The sequence below is a fragment of the Dermacentor albipictus genome, chromosome 1 (assembly GCF_038994185.2).
Source record: "Dermacentor albipictus isolate Rhodes 1998 colony chromosome 1, USDA_Dalb.pri_finalv2, whole genome shotgun sequence".
NCBI classification, from domain to species: Eukaryota; Metazoa; Arthropoda; class Arachnida; order Ixodida; family Ixodidae; genus Dermacentor; species Dermacentor albipictus.
Window position 1 is genome coordinate 310652791 of NC_091821.1, and position 19593 is coordinate 310672383.

General features: G+C 47.8%; 1 protein-coding gene across 2 annotated transcripts in view; it reads left to right on the forward strand.

The window, feature by feature from the left end:
* Positions 1-19593, forward strand: part of LOC135906994 (uncharacterized) — a 91101-nt gene that overhangs the window by 12472 nt on the left and 59036 nt on the right. For both annotated transcript variants that reach the window (XM_070531547.1, XM_070531548.1), the window contains one exon: positions 17549-17927. In XM_070531547.1, the coding sequence (XP_070387648.1) occupies positions 17549-17927 (379 nt within the window). The remainder of the gene's footprint in view (positions 1-17548; positions 17928-19593) is intronic.

Sequence of the window (19593 nt, forward strand, 5' to 3'; positions counted from 1 at the left end):
AAGCGAAATGTGGCAAAACCAGGGGACGGGAACCTTTCTTAACGTTGCCGTGACTGTCCCAGCCAAAAGTGCAAGCCAATGTTCGGCGCATGCACAGTGGAGGCCAGGATCAAAGACCGCTGCATGCGTGAAATAATCGAAGCCCGGCCTATTCGAAGGAAAGGGAGCAGACTGTGTTAGTACACCTTCAGTTAATCTTTCTGAGGAGGAAATCGCGTTCCTGGACGGTAACGGCGTGCGCAGGGTGTGATTTATCTTTCACATGTACTTCGCTATATATCTGCCTCTGTATTTAAATAAACGTCAGTTGAAAGTTAGCGCTGTCCTGTGTCTCTATCACGTCCCTGTCTTTTTTAATGGCGCTAAAGGCTTTGCCATTATGAGTATACCGTACCAACTGGCTCAAGATAATTAAATAATTATGGCGTTTAACGTGCCAAAACCACTTTCTGATTATGAGGCACGCCGTAGTCGAGGACTCGACTCCGGAAATTTCGACCACCTGAGGTTCATTAACGTACACCTAAATCTAAGTACACGGGTGTTTTCGCATTTCGCCCCCATCGAAATGCGGCCGCCGTGGCCGGGATTCGATCCCGCGACCTCCTGCTCAGCAGCCCAACACCATAGCAACTGAGCAACCACGGCGGGTAAAACTAGCTCAAGAATCAGCCTTCTTAATCTCCTCTCGTGTTTACATTTCTAGCATTCGGCGCGCAACCACAGGCACAACCACGCCTAGGTGCGCGCCGTAGCTATCTGACCAACGGTCCAATAGCGGTGGATTCAATCGCGATACGACCCATGGTAAGCTTATCTGCAGTTTATGCAAACAAACACGTATGCTTGGTCGTGGCTTCATCGGAATCGTTCTGCTTGAGTGCACGCGTTTCGGGCGGCCGCTCACAGCGGAGGTATGACGAGCCACAGCGCGCCGACGAACAGTCCGGCGGAGGAGAGCGTCGTTACGCGTTTAAGTACATTGACTGCGGCGTGAGATATATCGTTCTCACAGTAAGTCAATCTTCATGGAAACAAAGCTCAGCGGTGCCGAACAGTAAGCGCGTATGCGTGCGGCCAGCGCGTTCACCGGGCGTACGTAAGTATACGCACATACTACGTGCCATCAGACGTGCGCGCAGGCGCGCGTTCTTCTGTCGCTCCTTGTCCACTCTTGCACCGCATCCGCCAACCTTCACGTCCCTGCGCCCCTCAAGCACAAAGATGAGATTACTGCAGTAAAGGGCATTCGCCCCTTGATTACTCACAGCAGCCGCTTCTTTCCCATTCTTCCACATGGCTGTTTCACGTGTCACAATTGCACCGTCAGCTGTCAAAAGCCGGAACACTGCACAGCCGTCACTGATATGCAAGGTGTTCGTCGTACATAATCTGAATTACAGCGGTTTGAGTCTGTGATGGCGCGTTAGCATGAATCCGCCGAGACAGCAAATATATCCGCACGTCGTCCTTCGTCCGTGACGTACTCCGTGCATTGTGTGCACCATTGCCTGCGCACTCATTTCACGCTTGTTACTTCGAATCCCACCTGGCCACAACAGCAATAACAATAACACAGTGGAACAAAACACGGGGACTGATGCAACAGTGCACACACTACGCCTTTGCCACGGTACTAAACCAACGGAGCAACACGTGTGAGCGCACGCAACCATAACAAAGCCGTCATTGGGGTCCGAGAATATGGCCTTAAATCAATATGGCATGATCTTAAAGCATCACTGCTAGCTATGCGTACTTTACTTTGTTTCAGTTTACCGTAGAAGTTGTATTTCGACACATTAATATGTTTATCACTCCAGTTTAAAGCGGTTTTTTTACTCCGAAGATTTCTCTCTTTTTTGGTTTCGTATCACTTGTGACTAAGTCAATCATGCGTTGTCGGCAAGTGGCATAATTTGGGGAAAAGACGAGAACTAACCTTGCAGCTGGTGACTTCACCCGTTATCGTCGTGTGCGTTCTGCTTGGCTTACTGCGACATTTATCATTACTCCTTAGTCACTACACTTGTTCTGGAAGTCACGAATTAAGCTGCGAGCATGTCGGACGAAGCAAGCTGTTCAAATAAGGTGAGAGTGGAAGATCAGATCGACCACGTGAATGACAAAACATCGAAGTGCTCCCTTAGCGAAGAAGAGATTTATGAAGAGGCAGATTCTTTCACTCGTTTGACGCGCAAAAAAGAAGGTTCGAGGGAATTCCTGCGGTATTCCGACCAATCGAAGAAATGAAAACGTTTTGGAAAGTAAGCCCAAATGGTGTAGCCTCAGATGTTGTTGCGCTAGCAAAAAAGAAAGTAGCTTCTTTCCGAGTGAACAAAGGCAGAAGTTTCTCAGTCACTGTGAGTTCACTCGCCTCCGCCAAGAGTTTGTTGTCAAGTGTGCAGGTGTCTGGCTTACTTGTGAAGCCATTTATTCCAGAGCAATCCGTACGAAATGTTGGTAGAATCAGAAACGTACCTCAAGAATACACAGAACGATTAACAGAATATTTAGGAGAGGCAGGAGTGACATCAGCTAGACGCCAGACCCGTTACATACGTCAAGAAGATGGCATCGTGGAATCTCGCCCTAGAAGTGTAATATTGCAATTGCGCTATGACCCACCAATCCCAGGGCAAGTTTATCTTGGCTTCACTAGCCATCCAGTCGAGGAAAATCTGATGCCAGTCAGACGCTGCTACAACTGCCAGAGATTTGGTGACTTAGCTAAAAACTGCCGAGGAACAAGGCACTGCAATATATATGCAGAAGACCACCATCACAAAGACTGCAAGTCTATAATACAACCTAAGGGCGCGAATTGCAAGGGGCCCCACACGGCACCATTTTCTGGATGCACGCAGAACAAAGCGGCCTCTCTTCAATACCAACACCACATTGTCTATGGTCGCACGCAACCGCGCGGTGCACCGGAACCAAGCATGAATACTATGAACCCAGCGCAACCACCTCGGCCACAAGCGCCTAAGCATTGGGACACTTCTATGCAGCATGCAAAAATTGCAAGGGCACCGCAACACCAAGGGCAAACTTTGGGACATCACCAAGCCAACATCAAGCTCGACAAGAAGTCCAGGAGCGATTTTGTCAGAAGAGCAACCACATTTTATTTATTTTTATTTATTTATTTAGAAATACTGTCAACCCTCAGTTGAGGGTCATAACAGGGAGGGATGTTACATATACGTTCATACAAAACAGCCAGATACAAAAGAAATATGCACATACACTACAGTGTCCTACGGATACAATACAAGATACTATATACAGACTGTAAGGCATGTATTCAAATGTTCAACCAGCTGCCGCACGCACACAAACAGAAAAACGGAAAAAGAGAAAAAAAGAAAAGAAAAACACTTTACAATATCCACATGGTACAGTTTTAGTAAAGAACATTGATTGCATTTGTAAACAATGCAGTATCAGAACTGCGAACAATTTCTGCAGGCAGCTTGTTCCACAGCTCTATTGAATCTGGGAAGAACGAACAACGAAAGGCATTGGTTCGGGACAAGTACGGTTTAATAGCTTCACTATGACTTAAGCGGGAGCTCAGTCTGCCTGGAGGTTTTAAATACAACTCTTTATTAATTTTTAGTTCACCATGAATTATTTGAAATAACGTTTTTACTCTCTGCTTCTTGCACCGATCTTCCAACAGTTCAAGACCGCAAGACTTTAACATCGCTGAAACGGAGTCTGTCCTTCTATATTTCGAGCAAATAAAGCGCGCCGCCCGGCGTTGCACCTTCTCTATTTTGGCCCACATTACCTTTTGATGGGGCGCCCATGCTACTAATGCATATTCTAGGGATGGTCGAATAAGAGATCTGTATGTAGACATGGCTAACATACGACAAAATACGAGCACAGCGCAACCAGTAACTGTAACGAAACAGACGAACACTGCGTCGATTACCGAACTTGTCATACCAATGTTGTTTTGTGCTTTAAAAGCCATACTTGCCGGATTCCACGGGCTAATAACCTCCCGAAGTTCATGGCCGTATTGTCGATGGAACAAGGGATATTGCAAAACACTACATCAGCCACTGCGCAGGCGGGGCATAAATAATTGCTATCAAAATGTCACCATATTCAAGTGGAACGCGAATGGTCTTCCCTCTTAGAGTGCGTATTTCAGAAAATTCGTGGCTCAGTTCTCCTTTCCATTGTTATGTATTACAGAGGCCGGCGTAGACAACGCTTTTAGACTAGCTAACTAAGTTGTCTATACGTCCTCTCGATCTTCAGGACTAAGCACAGCGATGATCTGTGTTCGAAGGGACTTGCCGTCAGCGTCAGACATCCCAGAATACGTAGCATGTGAAGTTCGGTTTGGCCATGTAATGGTCACTATAGTCAATGTTTATCTACAACCTTCTACAAATATTTCACTTTCCACGTTGACGGGCCTGTCTCAAAAATACACAACAGATGTAATATATTGCGGAGATTTCAATGCGCACCATGTCATGTGGGGAGGCGCCAACTGCGACCGTCGTGGAAATCACCTAGCTAGAAATGGCAATCCAGAAGAGTTGTCTGAGTTTGTTGAATGACGGCTCAGTGACGTTCCTACGGCGCTTTAATTACTCCAGCTGCTGGACCTCACGCTCTGCTCAAACGATATTGCATGGGGAGCAACATGGAGAATAGACATTGAAACAAGGTGTAGTGTTCATTTTCATATTTTAATGCAGCACTCTAGACTACAATTTGCGACTTATCGGTGGTCTGCAAAGATGACAAATTGGCAGGCATTTTAATATTGCATTACAAGTCAAGCTCATGCGGTAAGTGATAGAAACAGTCTATTATTTCTTATAGAAGACAAATTAAACCTTTGTTCAAAGTTTGTTAAGATTATTGAAGGTTAATTACGCTGGTGTATTCGAAAGGCTCAGAGCTATACGCCGAAAAGCTAGAAGAAAATACCGACGCACTTGCCTTAAGGCCCGTTCACACTACACGAAATATCCGGCGAGCGAAGCGGATTCGGCCGCTTTTGACGCCGAGGAGGGCGGAAAGCGGCGCGGGGAAGGTAATCGGTCCAGGACCCATTTTTTCTGCTTTCGCCGCCGCCGGAAGTTGCCTTTTGACGTCACAAGCCGTCTAATCTCGACATGGCAGCCAGCATGTCTGAGCGACCGGCTTTCTCCGTGGAAACGGCGCAATACAAGCAGACGCAACAAAAGCCCGCGAACGAGAGGCACACACGTGAACCCTCGTCTCGTACGCGAAGTCGCGAAACCAAAAAAGAAACTGCCGCGAAATCTCGCTGTCGTCGCGGAAAGGCTTGAAGCGGCTGCGGATCCGCCGATGCACGCGTCAACAGATGAGAACACGCTCTCTTATTTCTGGCGACCGAATTCGCTTCGCTCGTCGAATTTTTGTAGTAGTGTGAACGGGCCTTTATTAAAGATTACTGAGAATGTCCCAAGATGGGGGGGGGGGGGGAGGGCATGATCGTATGGGTCGGCAGCTGGAGCGCCTAGGTGCAAAGCGCTGGCAGGAATTCTCCCCTTCACTTACTCCCCTCACGCCTGAATCAAAATTAAGGAATGTTCTGCGCTCGCTGAATGGGTCAGTAACGCACCAACAACTATTCAGAGCTATAGATTTAGTCCAAAAATTACTATAAACGACCATTGAAAACGAGTTCTGTCAGTTTATTACATGCTCACGTGCAAAAGTAAACACACCTGAATACAGTAACTCTGTCGAAGAAGTCAATAAAGCATCGACCACTTTTTTCTCTAAATAAACGATGCGCAGAACTCTCACTTATATTAGATAGATCCTGGAATATAATTAAATATTCCGTTTAAAATTAGTCGATCTGTTGAAGCAACAGTTCATGGGCTTCGGTTTGGCACTGCCTATACTAAAAGCTTCACGTATAGGATAAGAAAAGCTAACAATGCTACATGCTCATACGAAGAGGCTCAGTAAGACATAGAACACTTTCTTCTACAGTGTAAAAATCATCATGCTCCCCGCAAGAGCCTTTCGGAAAAACTGCATGGCTTTGATAGACGGCCACTATCCTTAGTAAAAGTTTTAGGTCCATGGCCAACCAAAAAACTTCAAAACATCGCTGCGCGCCTTGTCAAGAATGGCGAGCTGCGAAACAAGATTGCCACACAGTTACGACAGGGCGACACGACGCGCACCTCTCCCTCTCCGTCGCTGCAGCTGGGAGGCGTTCAAAGAAGCGGCCTTTGCGCTGGAATCCGCCGCCTTCCACCCGCCCCGTCGACATTGTGACGGAACTAGTTCGGCGTGTGTGAACAATGATTCCGGAGTTCCCCAACGCGGAGCTGATTTGACACGCATGGACAAGCTGCCGTGGGGACGACGTATTTTGGTGCGTCTCACGCTTCGGCGTGGCACGGAACAACGAGCGACCCTCGATCGGCGTCGATAGTTCCCGGAACGGCACCCCGCCAACGCCGTCGTCGGGCATCAGAGCGCGGTTGCCTTTGTGTACGTAAACTGATCTGCAGAGCCGCGGCGAGTTGGTGATGAGTAAACGAACCGTCGCCGCGTCGTATGACCGGCGGATCGAGTGTATGAAAACTGTGGGTGTGCGAATGCTGAGGACACTTCTCTTGAGCAGTCATGTTAGACTGAGTCACTTCTCTCCTGCAGTCATGTTGGACTGTTACTCTTTTTCTCAAGCAGTCATGTTAGACTGATTTAATTTCTGTAAATAAACCCTTTTTCCTCGTTCTCGATGAGAAGCAGTTCTTCACTTCATCAACGATCTCAGCGTAAATAAGTTGGACGACGGCATGGGCCAGCTACCTTCGAATTCATGCCGTACTCCAATCTTGGCAAAGGACCACGGACGATGGGATTGAGCCCCCAATCCTGACAACTGGCTGACAGCGGTGAGATTGACTTTGCGACATGGTGCTGTATCTGCGGTGAGTGCTTGGTTTTTGCTTTGACTCTCTAGGCTTCATTTTGTGGTTGTTCTGTTTAGAACAGTAGGGAAGCTAGATTGTTGTGTGTTAGCTAGGTTGTGTTTTCCTAGCTAGATTTAGAGAGCAGAATCAAGGCAGTAAAGCAGCAGTCATGGAGTTAAGGACACTGCTGTGAGACGAGTTGTTGATTGTTGGTGAGGAACTGGGCCTAGATGTACGCAAGGAAATGCTCAAATCGGAATTATTGGAGCTAATTTCCGAAAAGGCCAGTGAGGAAGAAATTGAAATGGGGTTTGAACTTCTGAAAAAGAGAGAAGAACAAGAGAGAAAAGAACAAGAGAGAGAGGAACGCGATAAAGATCGCGAGTTAAGAAAAATGCAACTGGAACTTGAAAGCAAACGTTTGGAGATGTCTCAAGGAAGTGAAGGCGCTCTGGGACGATCAAGTGAGGCAGAATCATACCGCATGGACAGGCTATTAAAGCCATTTGAGGTCGGGACCGACATAGGCTTGTTCCTAAGCAATTTTGAAAGGACTTGCGAAAAGATGAACTTCGGCCCAAGTACATGGCCACAGCGGTTGCTGTCTATGTTGCCGTGTGAGGCGGCGGAAGTAATCGCCAGACTAAGTGTGCAGGATGCATATGATTATGCAAAAGTTAAGGCTAGTCTCCTGAAGAAATACCGCCTTTCAGCCGACGCTTTTCGGCAAAGGTTTAGGAGCACAGGCAAGAAAGATAGCGAGGGCTATCCGGAGTTTGCATATAGCTTAAAGGCCAACCTAGTCGAGTGGCTTAAAAGCGCGGAAGCGTACGACAGCAGAGACATGATCATTGAATGCACGTGTCTAGAGCAGTTTTACAAAACCATCCCCCAAGCTGTGAAACTGTGGGTGCAAGACAGAGGTAATGTAAACACTGTGGAAAGGGCGGCTGAATTAGCCGAAGAGTACGCAACCCGTAGAAAGTTGAACGCCGAGGAGGGAAACTGGGACGGTCGAAATGGACCGCGGAAACCATTTCCGTTCAAAAAGGGTGCGCAAACTAGACGATCCGAGCCTGTAGACATGGCGGAAAAGCCCGCAGAAAAGAGCGAGGAGAAACTTAACGGAGAAACCGCACAAAAAGAACAGAAAAGAAAATTCGAATCTGTTAGACCAATTCGCTGTTACAAATGCCACAAACTGGGACATATAGCTGTAAACTGCGAGAAGTCTAGCGTAGTTTTTTCCTACGTGGAGGAAAAAGATGAGAATATGGAACTTTTAAGTCCATATCTCCACGACCTGCAAGTTAATAGAAAACCATGCCGAGTGCTAAGAGACAGTGCCGCCACGCTGGACATTGTCCATCCGTCTTACGTGATGGTAGATGACTTCACCGGAGAAGTAGCATGGATAAAACAGGTTGTAGAAGAACACAGCGTGTGTCTGCCCATGGCCAAAGTCAAAATCAGTGGACCATTCGGGGAGCTAGAGACTGAGGCTGCAGTTTCCAAATTTTTGTCACGGCAGTATCCCTACATCTTTTCGAATCGTTCGAATCAGTTACTGCGTAACAGAGGGCTCAAACTGGGAGAGGGCATAGTACAGGCATTGACCCGAGGCCAAGCTCGTAAGATCGCGGCGCTTTCGGCTGAAAATGCTCAAGCTCCTCCAGCGGAAGCAGAAAAGGGGATAACTTCAATACCCGAATCCGAGCTAGGCCCGAGGGACAAAAGAACAGTTGAGGAGAGCCTGCCAGCTGACCAGCTCAATGAGAGCGTAGCACTAGAGTGTCAGAGTTCTAGCCTGCAGGAAGAGCAAGCAGACGCGCTCACAAGCGAGACAGGGTCGTTATTATCACCGGCCTCAAAGAACTTTGATCAACTCTTACGCGTGGATAGAGAGTCACTGGCAGCTGAGCAAAAGAATGATGAGAGCTTAGCTAGATTACGGGACACAGCTAAAGAAGGCATTGCTAGGCGCAACGTAACGATACATGAGAGAGGAGGATTGTTGTATCGGCATTACAGAGATCGAAAGGGTAGGATTTTAGATCAGTTAGTCATACCTACTAAGTATAGGGAGGACCTTTTGAGTCTTTGTCATGGAAATGGGTGGTCCGGCCACCTAGGCATAAACAAATCAAAGGAAAGATTGCTTATGGAATACTACTGGCCTGGCTGTTTCAAAGATGTAGAAAACTTTGTAAGATCATGCGACGCCTGCCAGCGTTCTGGTAAACCAGGAGAGACATGGAAAGCTCCACTGAAGGTAGTCCCCTTAATAACAGAGCCTTTCAGACGGCTTGTAATAGACACGGTAGGGCCTCTTCCAAAAACAAAATCAGGCTACAGGTACTTGTTTACCATGCTGTGTCCGGCTACGAAGTTTCCAGAAGCAATCCCTTTGAAAGAGCTCAGCTCCACCGAAGTAGTAGACGCGCTTTTGACAGTGTTTGCACGAGTTGGGTTTCCAGCCGAAATTCAGGCAGATCAAGGGTCAGTGTTCACGAGCGCACTGACTTCCACATTCTTGCAAAAGTGCGGGGTAAAGTTAATACACAGTTCTGTCTATCACCCTCAGTCAAACAGTGTAGAGAGGTGGCATTCGGTGCTTAAGCGAGTTTTGCGTGCGCTCTGTTACGAGCACAAGGAGGACTGGGAGAACTGTCTGCCGGCAACTTTGTTTGCTTTGCGAACGGTTCCACATGAGGCGACAGGGTTCTCACCAGCAGAACTATAGTGTATGGGAGGACACTCCGGTCTCCACTGAGAATGTTAAGAGAGATGTGGGAGGAAAGAGGGGAGAGTCCAACAGTGGTTGAATACGTGCTAAATTTACTGGAACGGCTAAGCGCAACCCAGAAATTAGTCGGAAAGAAAATGGCAATAGCTCAAATAAACGCCAAAGTCTATTACGACAAGAATGCGAGGCTTCGTACGTTTAAAGTTGACTTAACGATGAAAGCGGAAAAGTGTAGGTTTGGTTGTTCGCAGGTTACTTATCTGGGCCATGTTGTCGGTCGGGACATGAGACGGCCGGCTGAGCTGAAAATAGCTACGATTGGAGAATTTTCTCAGCCGCGCCCGAAAACGGACCTTCGTTCCTTTTTGGGACTTGTGGGGTACTATCAACGGTACATTCCGAATTACTCGCAATTGGCAAGTTCATTAACAGACGCCCTCCGAAAGGGAGCACCGAGTAACGTACACTGGGATAAGGACAAGGAGAACGCTTTCCAAAGTTTGAAAACGCTATTGGTTTCTCGCCCTGTGCTTCGCGCGCCAGACTACACAAAGGAATTCATAGTTCAATGCGACGCAAGCGACAGAGGTATGGGCGTGGTACTTAGTCAGGTTGGCGACGATAACGAGGAGCATCCTATCCTCTACGCCAGCCGTAAACTAAATGTAAGAGAGGAAGCCTACAGCGCTTCAGAGAAGGAATGCGCTTGTTTGGTTTGGGCCGCCCAGAAGTTGTCGTGTTACTTGTACGGAGCGAAGTTCATCTTCGAGACCGACCACTGTCCTCTGACGTGGCTCAATCAAATGTCACACAAAAACGGCCGCTTGCTCCGATGGAGCCTCACTCTCCAAGAGTACAACTTCTCCGTTAGATATAAGAAGGGAAAGTTGCATAGCAATGCGGATGGTTTGAGCAGGCTAATTTGAATTCTGCGTTTGAGGGTCCCGCCTAAATTTTAGGGTTACTAGTGTTAGCTTTTCTTTAGGCGAAGAAAATCCCCTCTCATTCAGCAGAATTCCCTCCATTAATTGCTGAATTTGTCAGCAGGAATTTGCTTCAGAAATTGGCATAGTGAAATGTAGCATTTTTTTTTCTTTCTGCACTTATGTTGTTGTTGTTTTTTTGAAGCCTAGCGAGTCTAAAGTGAGAGCCAATGCCCGTCATCTCGGCGCAGAGCCGTGTTGTGGGGTTCATTTAGCAGTTGCCTGTCCTTGTTGGATGTTTTGGGGCGGTGACATCAATGCACAAGTGGTCGCTGCGAGCCAAGACATCAATCCCCCCCCCCCCCCCTGACCAGCAGCCGTTCTCTTCCTGCCTAGCGGTTGTCAGCGCTAGACAGTCGAGACTTTCCGGGCCATGGAGGCGCTGTCAAGAATGGCGAGCTGCGAAACAAGATTGCCACACAGTTACGACAGGGCGACACGACGCGCACCTCTCCCTCTCCGTCGCTGCAGCTGGGAGGCGTTCAAAGAAGCGGCCTTTGCGCTGGAATCCGCCGCCTTCCACCCGCCCCATCGACATTGTGACGGAACTATAGTTCGGCGTGTGTGAACAATGATTCCGGAGTTCCCCAACGCGGAGCTGATTTGACACGCATGGACAAGCTGCCGTGGGGACGACGTATTTTGGTGCGTCTCACGCTTCGGCGTGGCACGGAACAACGAGCGACCCTCGATCGGCGTCGATAGTTCCCGGAACGGCACCCCGCCAACGCCGTCGTCGGGCATCAGAGCGCGGTTGCCTTTGTGTACGTAAACTGATCTGCAGAGCCGCGGCGAGTTGGTGATGAGTAAACGAACCGTCGCCGCGTCGTATGACCGGCGGATCGAGTGTATGAAAACTGTGGGTGTGCGAATGCTGAGGACACTTCTCTTGAGCAGTCATGTTAGACTGAGTCACTTCTCTCATGCAGTCACGTTGGACTGTTACTCTTTTTCTCAAGCAGTCATGTTAGACTGATTTAATTTCTGTAAATAAACCCTTTTTCCTCGTTCTCGATGAGAAGCAGTTCTTCACTTCATCAACGATCTCAGCGTAAATAAGTTGGACGACGGCATGGGCCAGCTACCTTCGAATTCATGCCGTACTCCAATCTTGGCAAAGGACCACGGACGATGGGATTGAGCCCCCAATCCTGACAGCCTTAGTACAATTTTTAGAGGAACAAAAAATATCACAGAACTATACTAAGTCACACAACAGTTATTGCTCGCATTGTTATTATTAACAGGCACCCTTAATTACATATTCATTGTGTCTTCGTGTTCACGTAGCATTTATTTGTTTATATAGAACGCGGCATTCAAGTACCCAACATTTTCTGTGTGAGCATCTTGGCTTTGTGAACATTTATGCAGTATGAACTCATGTGTTGCATGTGAACACTTCGCTATTGTGAGCATTTATGACATGTGAACTCTTCTGCTGCGCGAGCATTCATCTATATTGCAGTACTGAGACTTAGTGCGTGAGTGTACGTCCACGTGATTATTAGTCCACTTCTGTGATTGTTGACAACTTTCCGACGATAACTATCATGTAAGAGAAGAGGAGTATTCGGCGCCACACATAGGCAACAACTTCTTCTTAAATACATTTAATAATAAGTACTTCTTCGCATGATACATCGATTAACGTGTAGAGCAGCAAAAAAGCTCTCGCTTTAGTAGCATGCTATATCGCGCCCTCGTAAAATGCAATGCCTCTCATAGCTAAATACTAAAGGAATGTTAAGTGTTTAGCGAAGCATCATAGACAACTTCGCGCGTTGAATTTGCAGATATTATTTTTTTAGTCAAAATTTACCGATAGATACGGCGCATATATGCATTGCAAAACCTAGTAGACCCCTTTAACGCTACTTAGCTTGCGATATCGAAGCCGCAAAGTTTCTTGACTAACACGCTTTTGAAGAAGAAACTGTGGTTAAGGTATGGCAGCTGAAAGAAGCCGAAGTATTCTTCAATACGTACGGCTCGAGCCACCCATACCCCCAGCATACACGAAGGGAACGAGCGCGCGCGGCAGCTGAGCGAGCCGGAGCGAGCGGCGTCCTGGCCGTGACGTCACTCGCGAGAGGGCGCCACTCCTAATTCTCGCCGCTAATAGGCGTGCCGGCATTGCGGAGTGGGGTCAAGTTTGTTTACGCTCCGACGCTGGCAGCCGGAGCTGTGAAGCACGTGAAGCACTGGTCACGGACGTCCCGTTTGGTGATCGCTGTGTCTAAAGGTACTGTACGTCGGACAGACTTCCTCGCCCCTGCGGCGCTGGTGCTGAGTCAGTTATGCCGGATTATAACTTTGTCGAGCCTTACGACCCTCTACTTTCAGAAATGAACGCGATTGCCTGATGTCACGCCGTGAGGATTACTGGTTTTGCATTTCGCCCACGTTAGGTTAGGTAAGCTTAGGTTTAGGTTGAGTTTACGTTAGTTTAGGTTAACCTAAAAGGCGCTAGCGTGGCGTAGCGCATTCTCACAGCCATTACACCGTGCGGATAATTGTCTTTGCGTCTCGGCCACGTTTGGTTACGTTAGGTTAGCGTAAAAGGCGTTATGGTGGCGCGACGTACTCTCACAGCGGTTACGCCATGAGGATTATTAGAGTGTTTTAGTTAAGCGTCTTTACAATGCGCTCCGCTCCGAGTTACCCCGCTAAGCCACAGCGGAGCGGCGGCCTATTTTCACGCTTTAGTTATGCGTTTAGCGTAGCGGAGCGGACGGATTGATGAATGGATGGATGTTATGAGCGTCCCCTTTCAAAAGGGGTGGTGGGTTGCGCCACCAAGCTCTTGCTATTATACTGCCTAATGTCCTACCTAGGTTAAACAATAAAAACAAAAAAGCACTATGAACTACCACACCCAAATTTTCTGATCCCCTATTGCGAACTGTGCTTTTGTACGTCTCCGTCTTTTGTCGTTTCCCCACTTTTCTTCCACCAATCCTCCAATCGCCTCTTACTAATATCTATTGCGGACATGTTTACTTTACCCCTGCTCCCGCTAAACCCAAAGGCTTCAAGGAGACCAGTGGTGCCTAAATCGACCGCTGGGTAGACGTCTTCAAATTCTAATAAAACATGTTCCATAGTTTCTTTAGCTTTACCACAGCAAGCACATGCTTCTTCTTCCTTCTTATATCTCGCTTTATAGGCGCGTGTTCTAAGGCATCCCGACCTCGCTTCGAAAAGTAATGAGCTACCCTTTGAGTTATCATAAATAGTTTCCTTCCTGATTTCGTTTTTTCCTCTTAAGTAATTACTCATGGCAGCTTTCTTTTCCATTGCCGCCACCCATGACATTATTTCAGCCTTTCTGACTTTCTGCTTGACCTCTTTTGTTGCTGTGTTGCCGACCCTACAGGCCGCATACTTGCTGGTAAGCTTCCTAGTTATTTTTCTCCACTGTGAATCAATCTTTTTCCTGTACAGATACCTGAACACTCTCCCAGCCCATTTACTTTTTTCCATATTCTTCAGCCGTTCTTCATACTCAATTTTACTGCGTACTTCCATCACTTCAAAAGTAGTCCAGCCCACATCACCTTACTTCATTTGTAGTCTTCCCATGAACGCCCAATGCGGGGCGACCCACTGACCTTCGGTTTCTATGGAGTCCTGATTGTACCTCTGATGTAAAGCAAACAACCGCATTTCCAAAAGTAAGTCCTGGAACCATTACACCTTTCCGCATACCTCAGAGCACCTCGTACCTATTGTATCCCCATAACGCTCTGTGCTTCATTATGGCTGCATTTCTCTTCCCCTTCACTGTTATTGTTTTTTCCTGTGTTTCCATATATCGATTGCCTGTATATTGGTATTGGTATTTGTGTTCTGTTACCCGAGGTATTTCCTGGCCCTGTATCTCCGCTGTCTGTTCACTGTTTTCATTGGATAACATAACGCCCGATTTTCTAACACGAAATTTCAAACCTAAATTATTGCCTTCCTGTCCGCAGATATTAGCCAGACGTTGCAAATGACTTTGCCTGTTAGCTAGTAACACAATGTCGTCAGCATAACGGACCTTTCGTAGTTGCAGCGCCCTATAACTTACTTGGCCATGAAGTATCTAGACGTGCGCTTGTAATGTGTTACGCTACCCGTCATGGTTCCTCAGTGGCTATGGTGTTAGGCTGCTGAGCACGAGGTCGCGGGATCGAATCCCGGTCACGGCGGCCGCATTTCGATGGGGGCGAAATGCGAAAACACCCGGGTACTTAGATTTAGGTGCATGTTAAAGAACCCCAGGTGGTCAAAATTTCCGGAGTCCTCCACTACGGCCTGCCTCATAATCAGAAAGTGGTTTTGGCATGTAAAACCCCATAATTTAATTTTAATGTGTTACCCGTGCATTTCATCCAGTGGAAAATAAAGCGCCGTCTTGGGGAACTCAACGTGATAGCCAGCGAGCGTGCTTTTCCATTCAATCCAATCCTTTCTGACGCCAACGCTAGCCAACGCGCCGCGCACCACGCTCCACTCAGGCAGCTTGTAAGCGGACGGCGTTTCTCGCTCCGCTAGTCCGCTTGCGGCTAAGCGGAGAGCGTATGCGCATTCGCGCTTTTGCTCCGCTCAGCTGCTGAGTGGAGCGAAAAAAACTCCAAACTAAAACATTCTATTGTGTTTGCGTCTCTGTTACGTTCGGTTAGGTTAGGTTAGCGCAAAAGGCAATAGGGTGGCGTGGCGTATTCTCACAGCGGTTACGCCATGAGGATTTCCTTTGATTCTCAGCCACGTTGGGTTAGTTTAACCTTCGGTTAAGTTTGCTTACCGTGAAATGCGTTACGGTGGCGCAGCGTATTTTCATAGCGGTTACAGGACCGTCAAGCGTCACCAGTGGCCTTCGAGCCACTCGCGTTCAACTGCGGTTGGTAAGGCCTTCTAGATTTCCAAAGTATACGGCTAGGCCTCTACTACGGTCCCTACTGCTCCCATGTAAACATCTGTGATGTTATCTTGAAGGTACATCGCCGCAAGGCGTGAGAAAGGTATACTCCGGCACGGCTGACTTGACAAGAGCACCGCAGGCGCGAGAGTCTGTCCGACACAGAGATCGCCAAATGGGGCGTCAGTGCTTCAGCGCGCTGGCAGCCAGTGTCCAAGCGTAAACAAACGCGACCAACTTCGCAATGCCGTCACGCCTGTGGACGAACGCATACAGCCCGCGCAAAGAAACTTCTCCGGAGTGCTCTAAAAACAGTTGCACCCTTTGGATTGTATAAATGCCACGCAACGATAATCGTCGTCTGTCTTGCTTGCGTTTCCTTTCTTGAAAACGCTGCGCTCGTTACTTTCCTGTCGAGAATGCTCTATCGTGCTGATAACGCGCATGCCGTTCGTGACTTGGAAGTACCGGGCTCGCAGCGTTAAAGAAAGGAAATGCGGGCAAGACAGATGACAATTATTGTTGTATGACAAATATACGCCCTAAAGGCTAGAACTGTTTTTAGAGTGTAGGCAGAGTCAGATATTCAAGGAGCGAACGCCCCCACATTTTCTCTCTCGCACCCGCTCTTACTTGCGCATGCGCACAAACGTCCGGCGCCTCAGAAAATGCCCCGCCCCGCTGTACTTACTAGCAGTTGTAAAGTCGCGTCCGGAAAGGTGGTTACGGTACCGTGAAATCTGGGGTATGATTGATTTTGGGCACGTTTTCGTTAAGCATCACACAGTTCCCGCCATTTGTGAGGGATAAGAACGAGATGAAATATACGATGGAGGAAAAATAAGATCACTGTGCATGATGTTGTAGTAGTACAGCATGTGAAGGGAAACACAGACGAGCAAATTTGAGACGACAGGCAATAGAAAGTAAGCTGTAAAGTTTCGAGTAATGTTATCCTGGTGGTACGACTATAACTTCGGAAAGTAAAGCGAGTAAAGTAATTTTATGCTTGTTCGAGAGCAATAGTTAGTATGTGAGTGGTCTGGTCCCAGATAAACACAGAATAAGTTCGGAGCTAGAAGACCAGCTCTGGGACGTCCGGCAAGCTGAAGATGCTACCCGAGTCCAAGGACTTCGAGCCGCCACCTGAGGCTACCACAACCAATACTGACGGGCGATTCTTTTCATTAAAGTTTATTTCCTTCTTACACCGAACTAAGGTTTTCTAAATCTGAAGTTTTAGTAAAACAGGAGCCGAAGGAAAGTTATGACCGAGTGTATTCTAGCAGATTAGCTTAGCTAGTTATTTTGCTTAATTGCAACGACAACTAAGAAAGGAAGTTAGCAGAACACCTAGATAACAATATGGCACAACTGTCCCAAATATGTAATTCTGGAACGACTAAGAAGCACGGTATTGTACGGAAAACACGCAATACCTTAAAGTTCGTGCTCTTAAGTTCCGTCAGCCATACTTTATACCAGTTAGATATAGCGGTAATGTTCTTCAAAATATGGTAACGTCATTTTGTTCATCAATTTCATGGAAAACTACACAGTCATCCGTCGTCAATACTGAACTCTGTGGCAAGGCAGAAGGAGCAAGGTGCGACGGGGAATGAAATATGTCAGCACACACGAATTCTGAACAACCGGACCAAAATATTCAAGCCAATTGAGTGGTACCTTACTATCAAAGATCTCTTCAAGAGGGCGAATCCTTGCTAAGCTTTCTCAAACGCTTTAAAGTTTAAGAAAATACTATCAGCGATAGATCGCCGGTCAACAATTACATGAAGTCTATGCGCGAAAGATGCCGTGCAGCTATGTTTCACAGGAAAGGGATCTGTGGAAGTCATGCTGCGTTTTCGGAAAAGCGAGTTCGCATCAACAGACACTCCCGACTCGTGGCTCATCTTTTCGAGCCGGATCTGTATGCGTTTGTAACGTTTCCAATCCGTGTGTCGCACAGGGCTAGGAGTGGCCTGTGAGGAGCTATTACCGTTCACTGTGGTGGCCCGGCACTTCGTTCGCTACCGGGGCACAGCCATGGGTCTGCTCTTCGCTGTGACCGCCGGCTCGGGCTTCGTGTCCCCCCTGATTGTTGAAGCGCTGCGGCAGGCGTTCGACTTCCGCACGGTGCTGCTCATACTGGGCGCCATCGAGCTGAACATGCTGTTCGGCTGCGTCTTCGTCGACCGCGTGCCACGGAGCGACAGTCGTGTGGGCGGCGACTGCGAAGCGCCCCCGAAGTCGGTCGCTCGAGGGCGCGCCCGTGCGAGCACCTTCCACACTGCGTCGCTTGCCAAATGCTGCTCCAAGGACCTCGTCTCGTCCCTTCCAATTCCAAGGTAGCTGCACACCTGAACTCAGTGTCTTGTCCTTGTGCGGCTAAATTCGCAGGAGTATAAAGGCCTACTTTGGTAGGCCGACTGCGCGGTACGTATATACATTTACACGTGTTCGCAACAAGTGGTCCACGGCTGTTAAGTCCGTGAACGTTTAGCGGTCGGCACAGTGAGGCGGTGTCGTCTCTTACCGCAGAAACTGTCCCGCATGAGTCGGATACCTAAGCTATACCGCGGCAGAGGCTGTCAGTATAGTGGCCATTCTCAGGTAGGCATCTCCGCGAAGTCAGGATCAGCTCCACGCTGCTTCAGTGAGCGCCAAGAGCAAGAGCACTGAGCATGACGTGGCCTATGACCACGCAGGCTCTGTGGAAGACTACGAAGAGTCTTAAAATGCTTAGCTACCGGTATTTTGGCACGCTTCTTTGGCGTTGCACATTCGGTGACTTAACGTGGTGAAAGGTCAGTAGAAAGGCAAACCTTTTAGGTGCTCATACGTGTTGTGCGCATTCTCCTGCAGGTAGTGTCGCAGTGTACTTTCGCGTTGAAGACAATGGCGAGTGGTGTTTTAGGCAATGTGTATGCGGCTGGATTAATGAATCAATGGCAACAGTAAGCAGCGTAGTTGCCCGTGTACGAATTGAATGCGTTCGGAGGAACATGCAGGTATATTATAATAAGTCTACGCTCCAACCTTTAATGCTATTTTGTCTTCTTGTGTGAATCCAGCTGTACTTTTTCCGTCACGCAATCCGAACAGGCCCACACAATCGGTGCTCCAGATATCTACTATATGCAGCATAGGTCGGTTCTGTCTTCGTAGGTTAAAGAAATATCGTAGTACAGTAGCTATAATGCTGCCATGATAGATTAAGTGCGCTTTCGCTTGAAGCTGGATCAAAGCGAAAGACGCAGCCAGAGAAAACGGAAGCGCAGGAACATGACAAATTACAAGGCTTTGTCTCGCCTTTTTCTGTGCCTACGTTCGAACCTTTCGCGTTGTTCCTGCTCCGACATACGAATCTTTTCATGTAGCATCCTGCTTAATGCATGGCTGTAATTAAACAGCGGTGCATAAATATTATTCTAACCAACGGCCACGTAGGTCAACATATGCGCACACATGTGATTATGCAGTGCACTCGGTCAGTTCCGTTGTTGGTCACGGGAAATAACACTTTGCGATTAACCTACGTATCATGGAGCACAAAGAGATAGCAAACGCGTACAGCTGGCTACAAGACCTTTAGAAATGCGCATAGTGTAATAAAGCTCGAATGCTGAGCCTAAGCATCGCACCTAGCTCTAGTGATTAGGTGCACCGCCTACATCCAGTACATTTAACTTCAAGTGTGCAGCGTGCACCTTTCATTTGGCCTTCGCTAATAAGTTTTGTTGCTTGACATGCGCAGTCCACTACTCCGTCAGGTACAATAACGATCATGAGCTCTCAAAAGGAATTGGAAGTTAATGTCGCGTGTGTTACCTTCGTTAATTTTTCCTTCTCTTCAGCACGTAAGGTATTATGTTCTCACTTGGTTACTGCATGATTGTGCCGCAAAGTAGTAATGCTTTTTACTGTTACCACATTCCAAGAATTTTTGTGGACTGGTAAACAAGCGTCAAAAATGAGTAGAGATAGTAGGTTCAGGAGAAATACGATCTAACC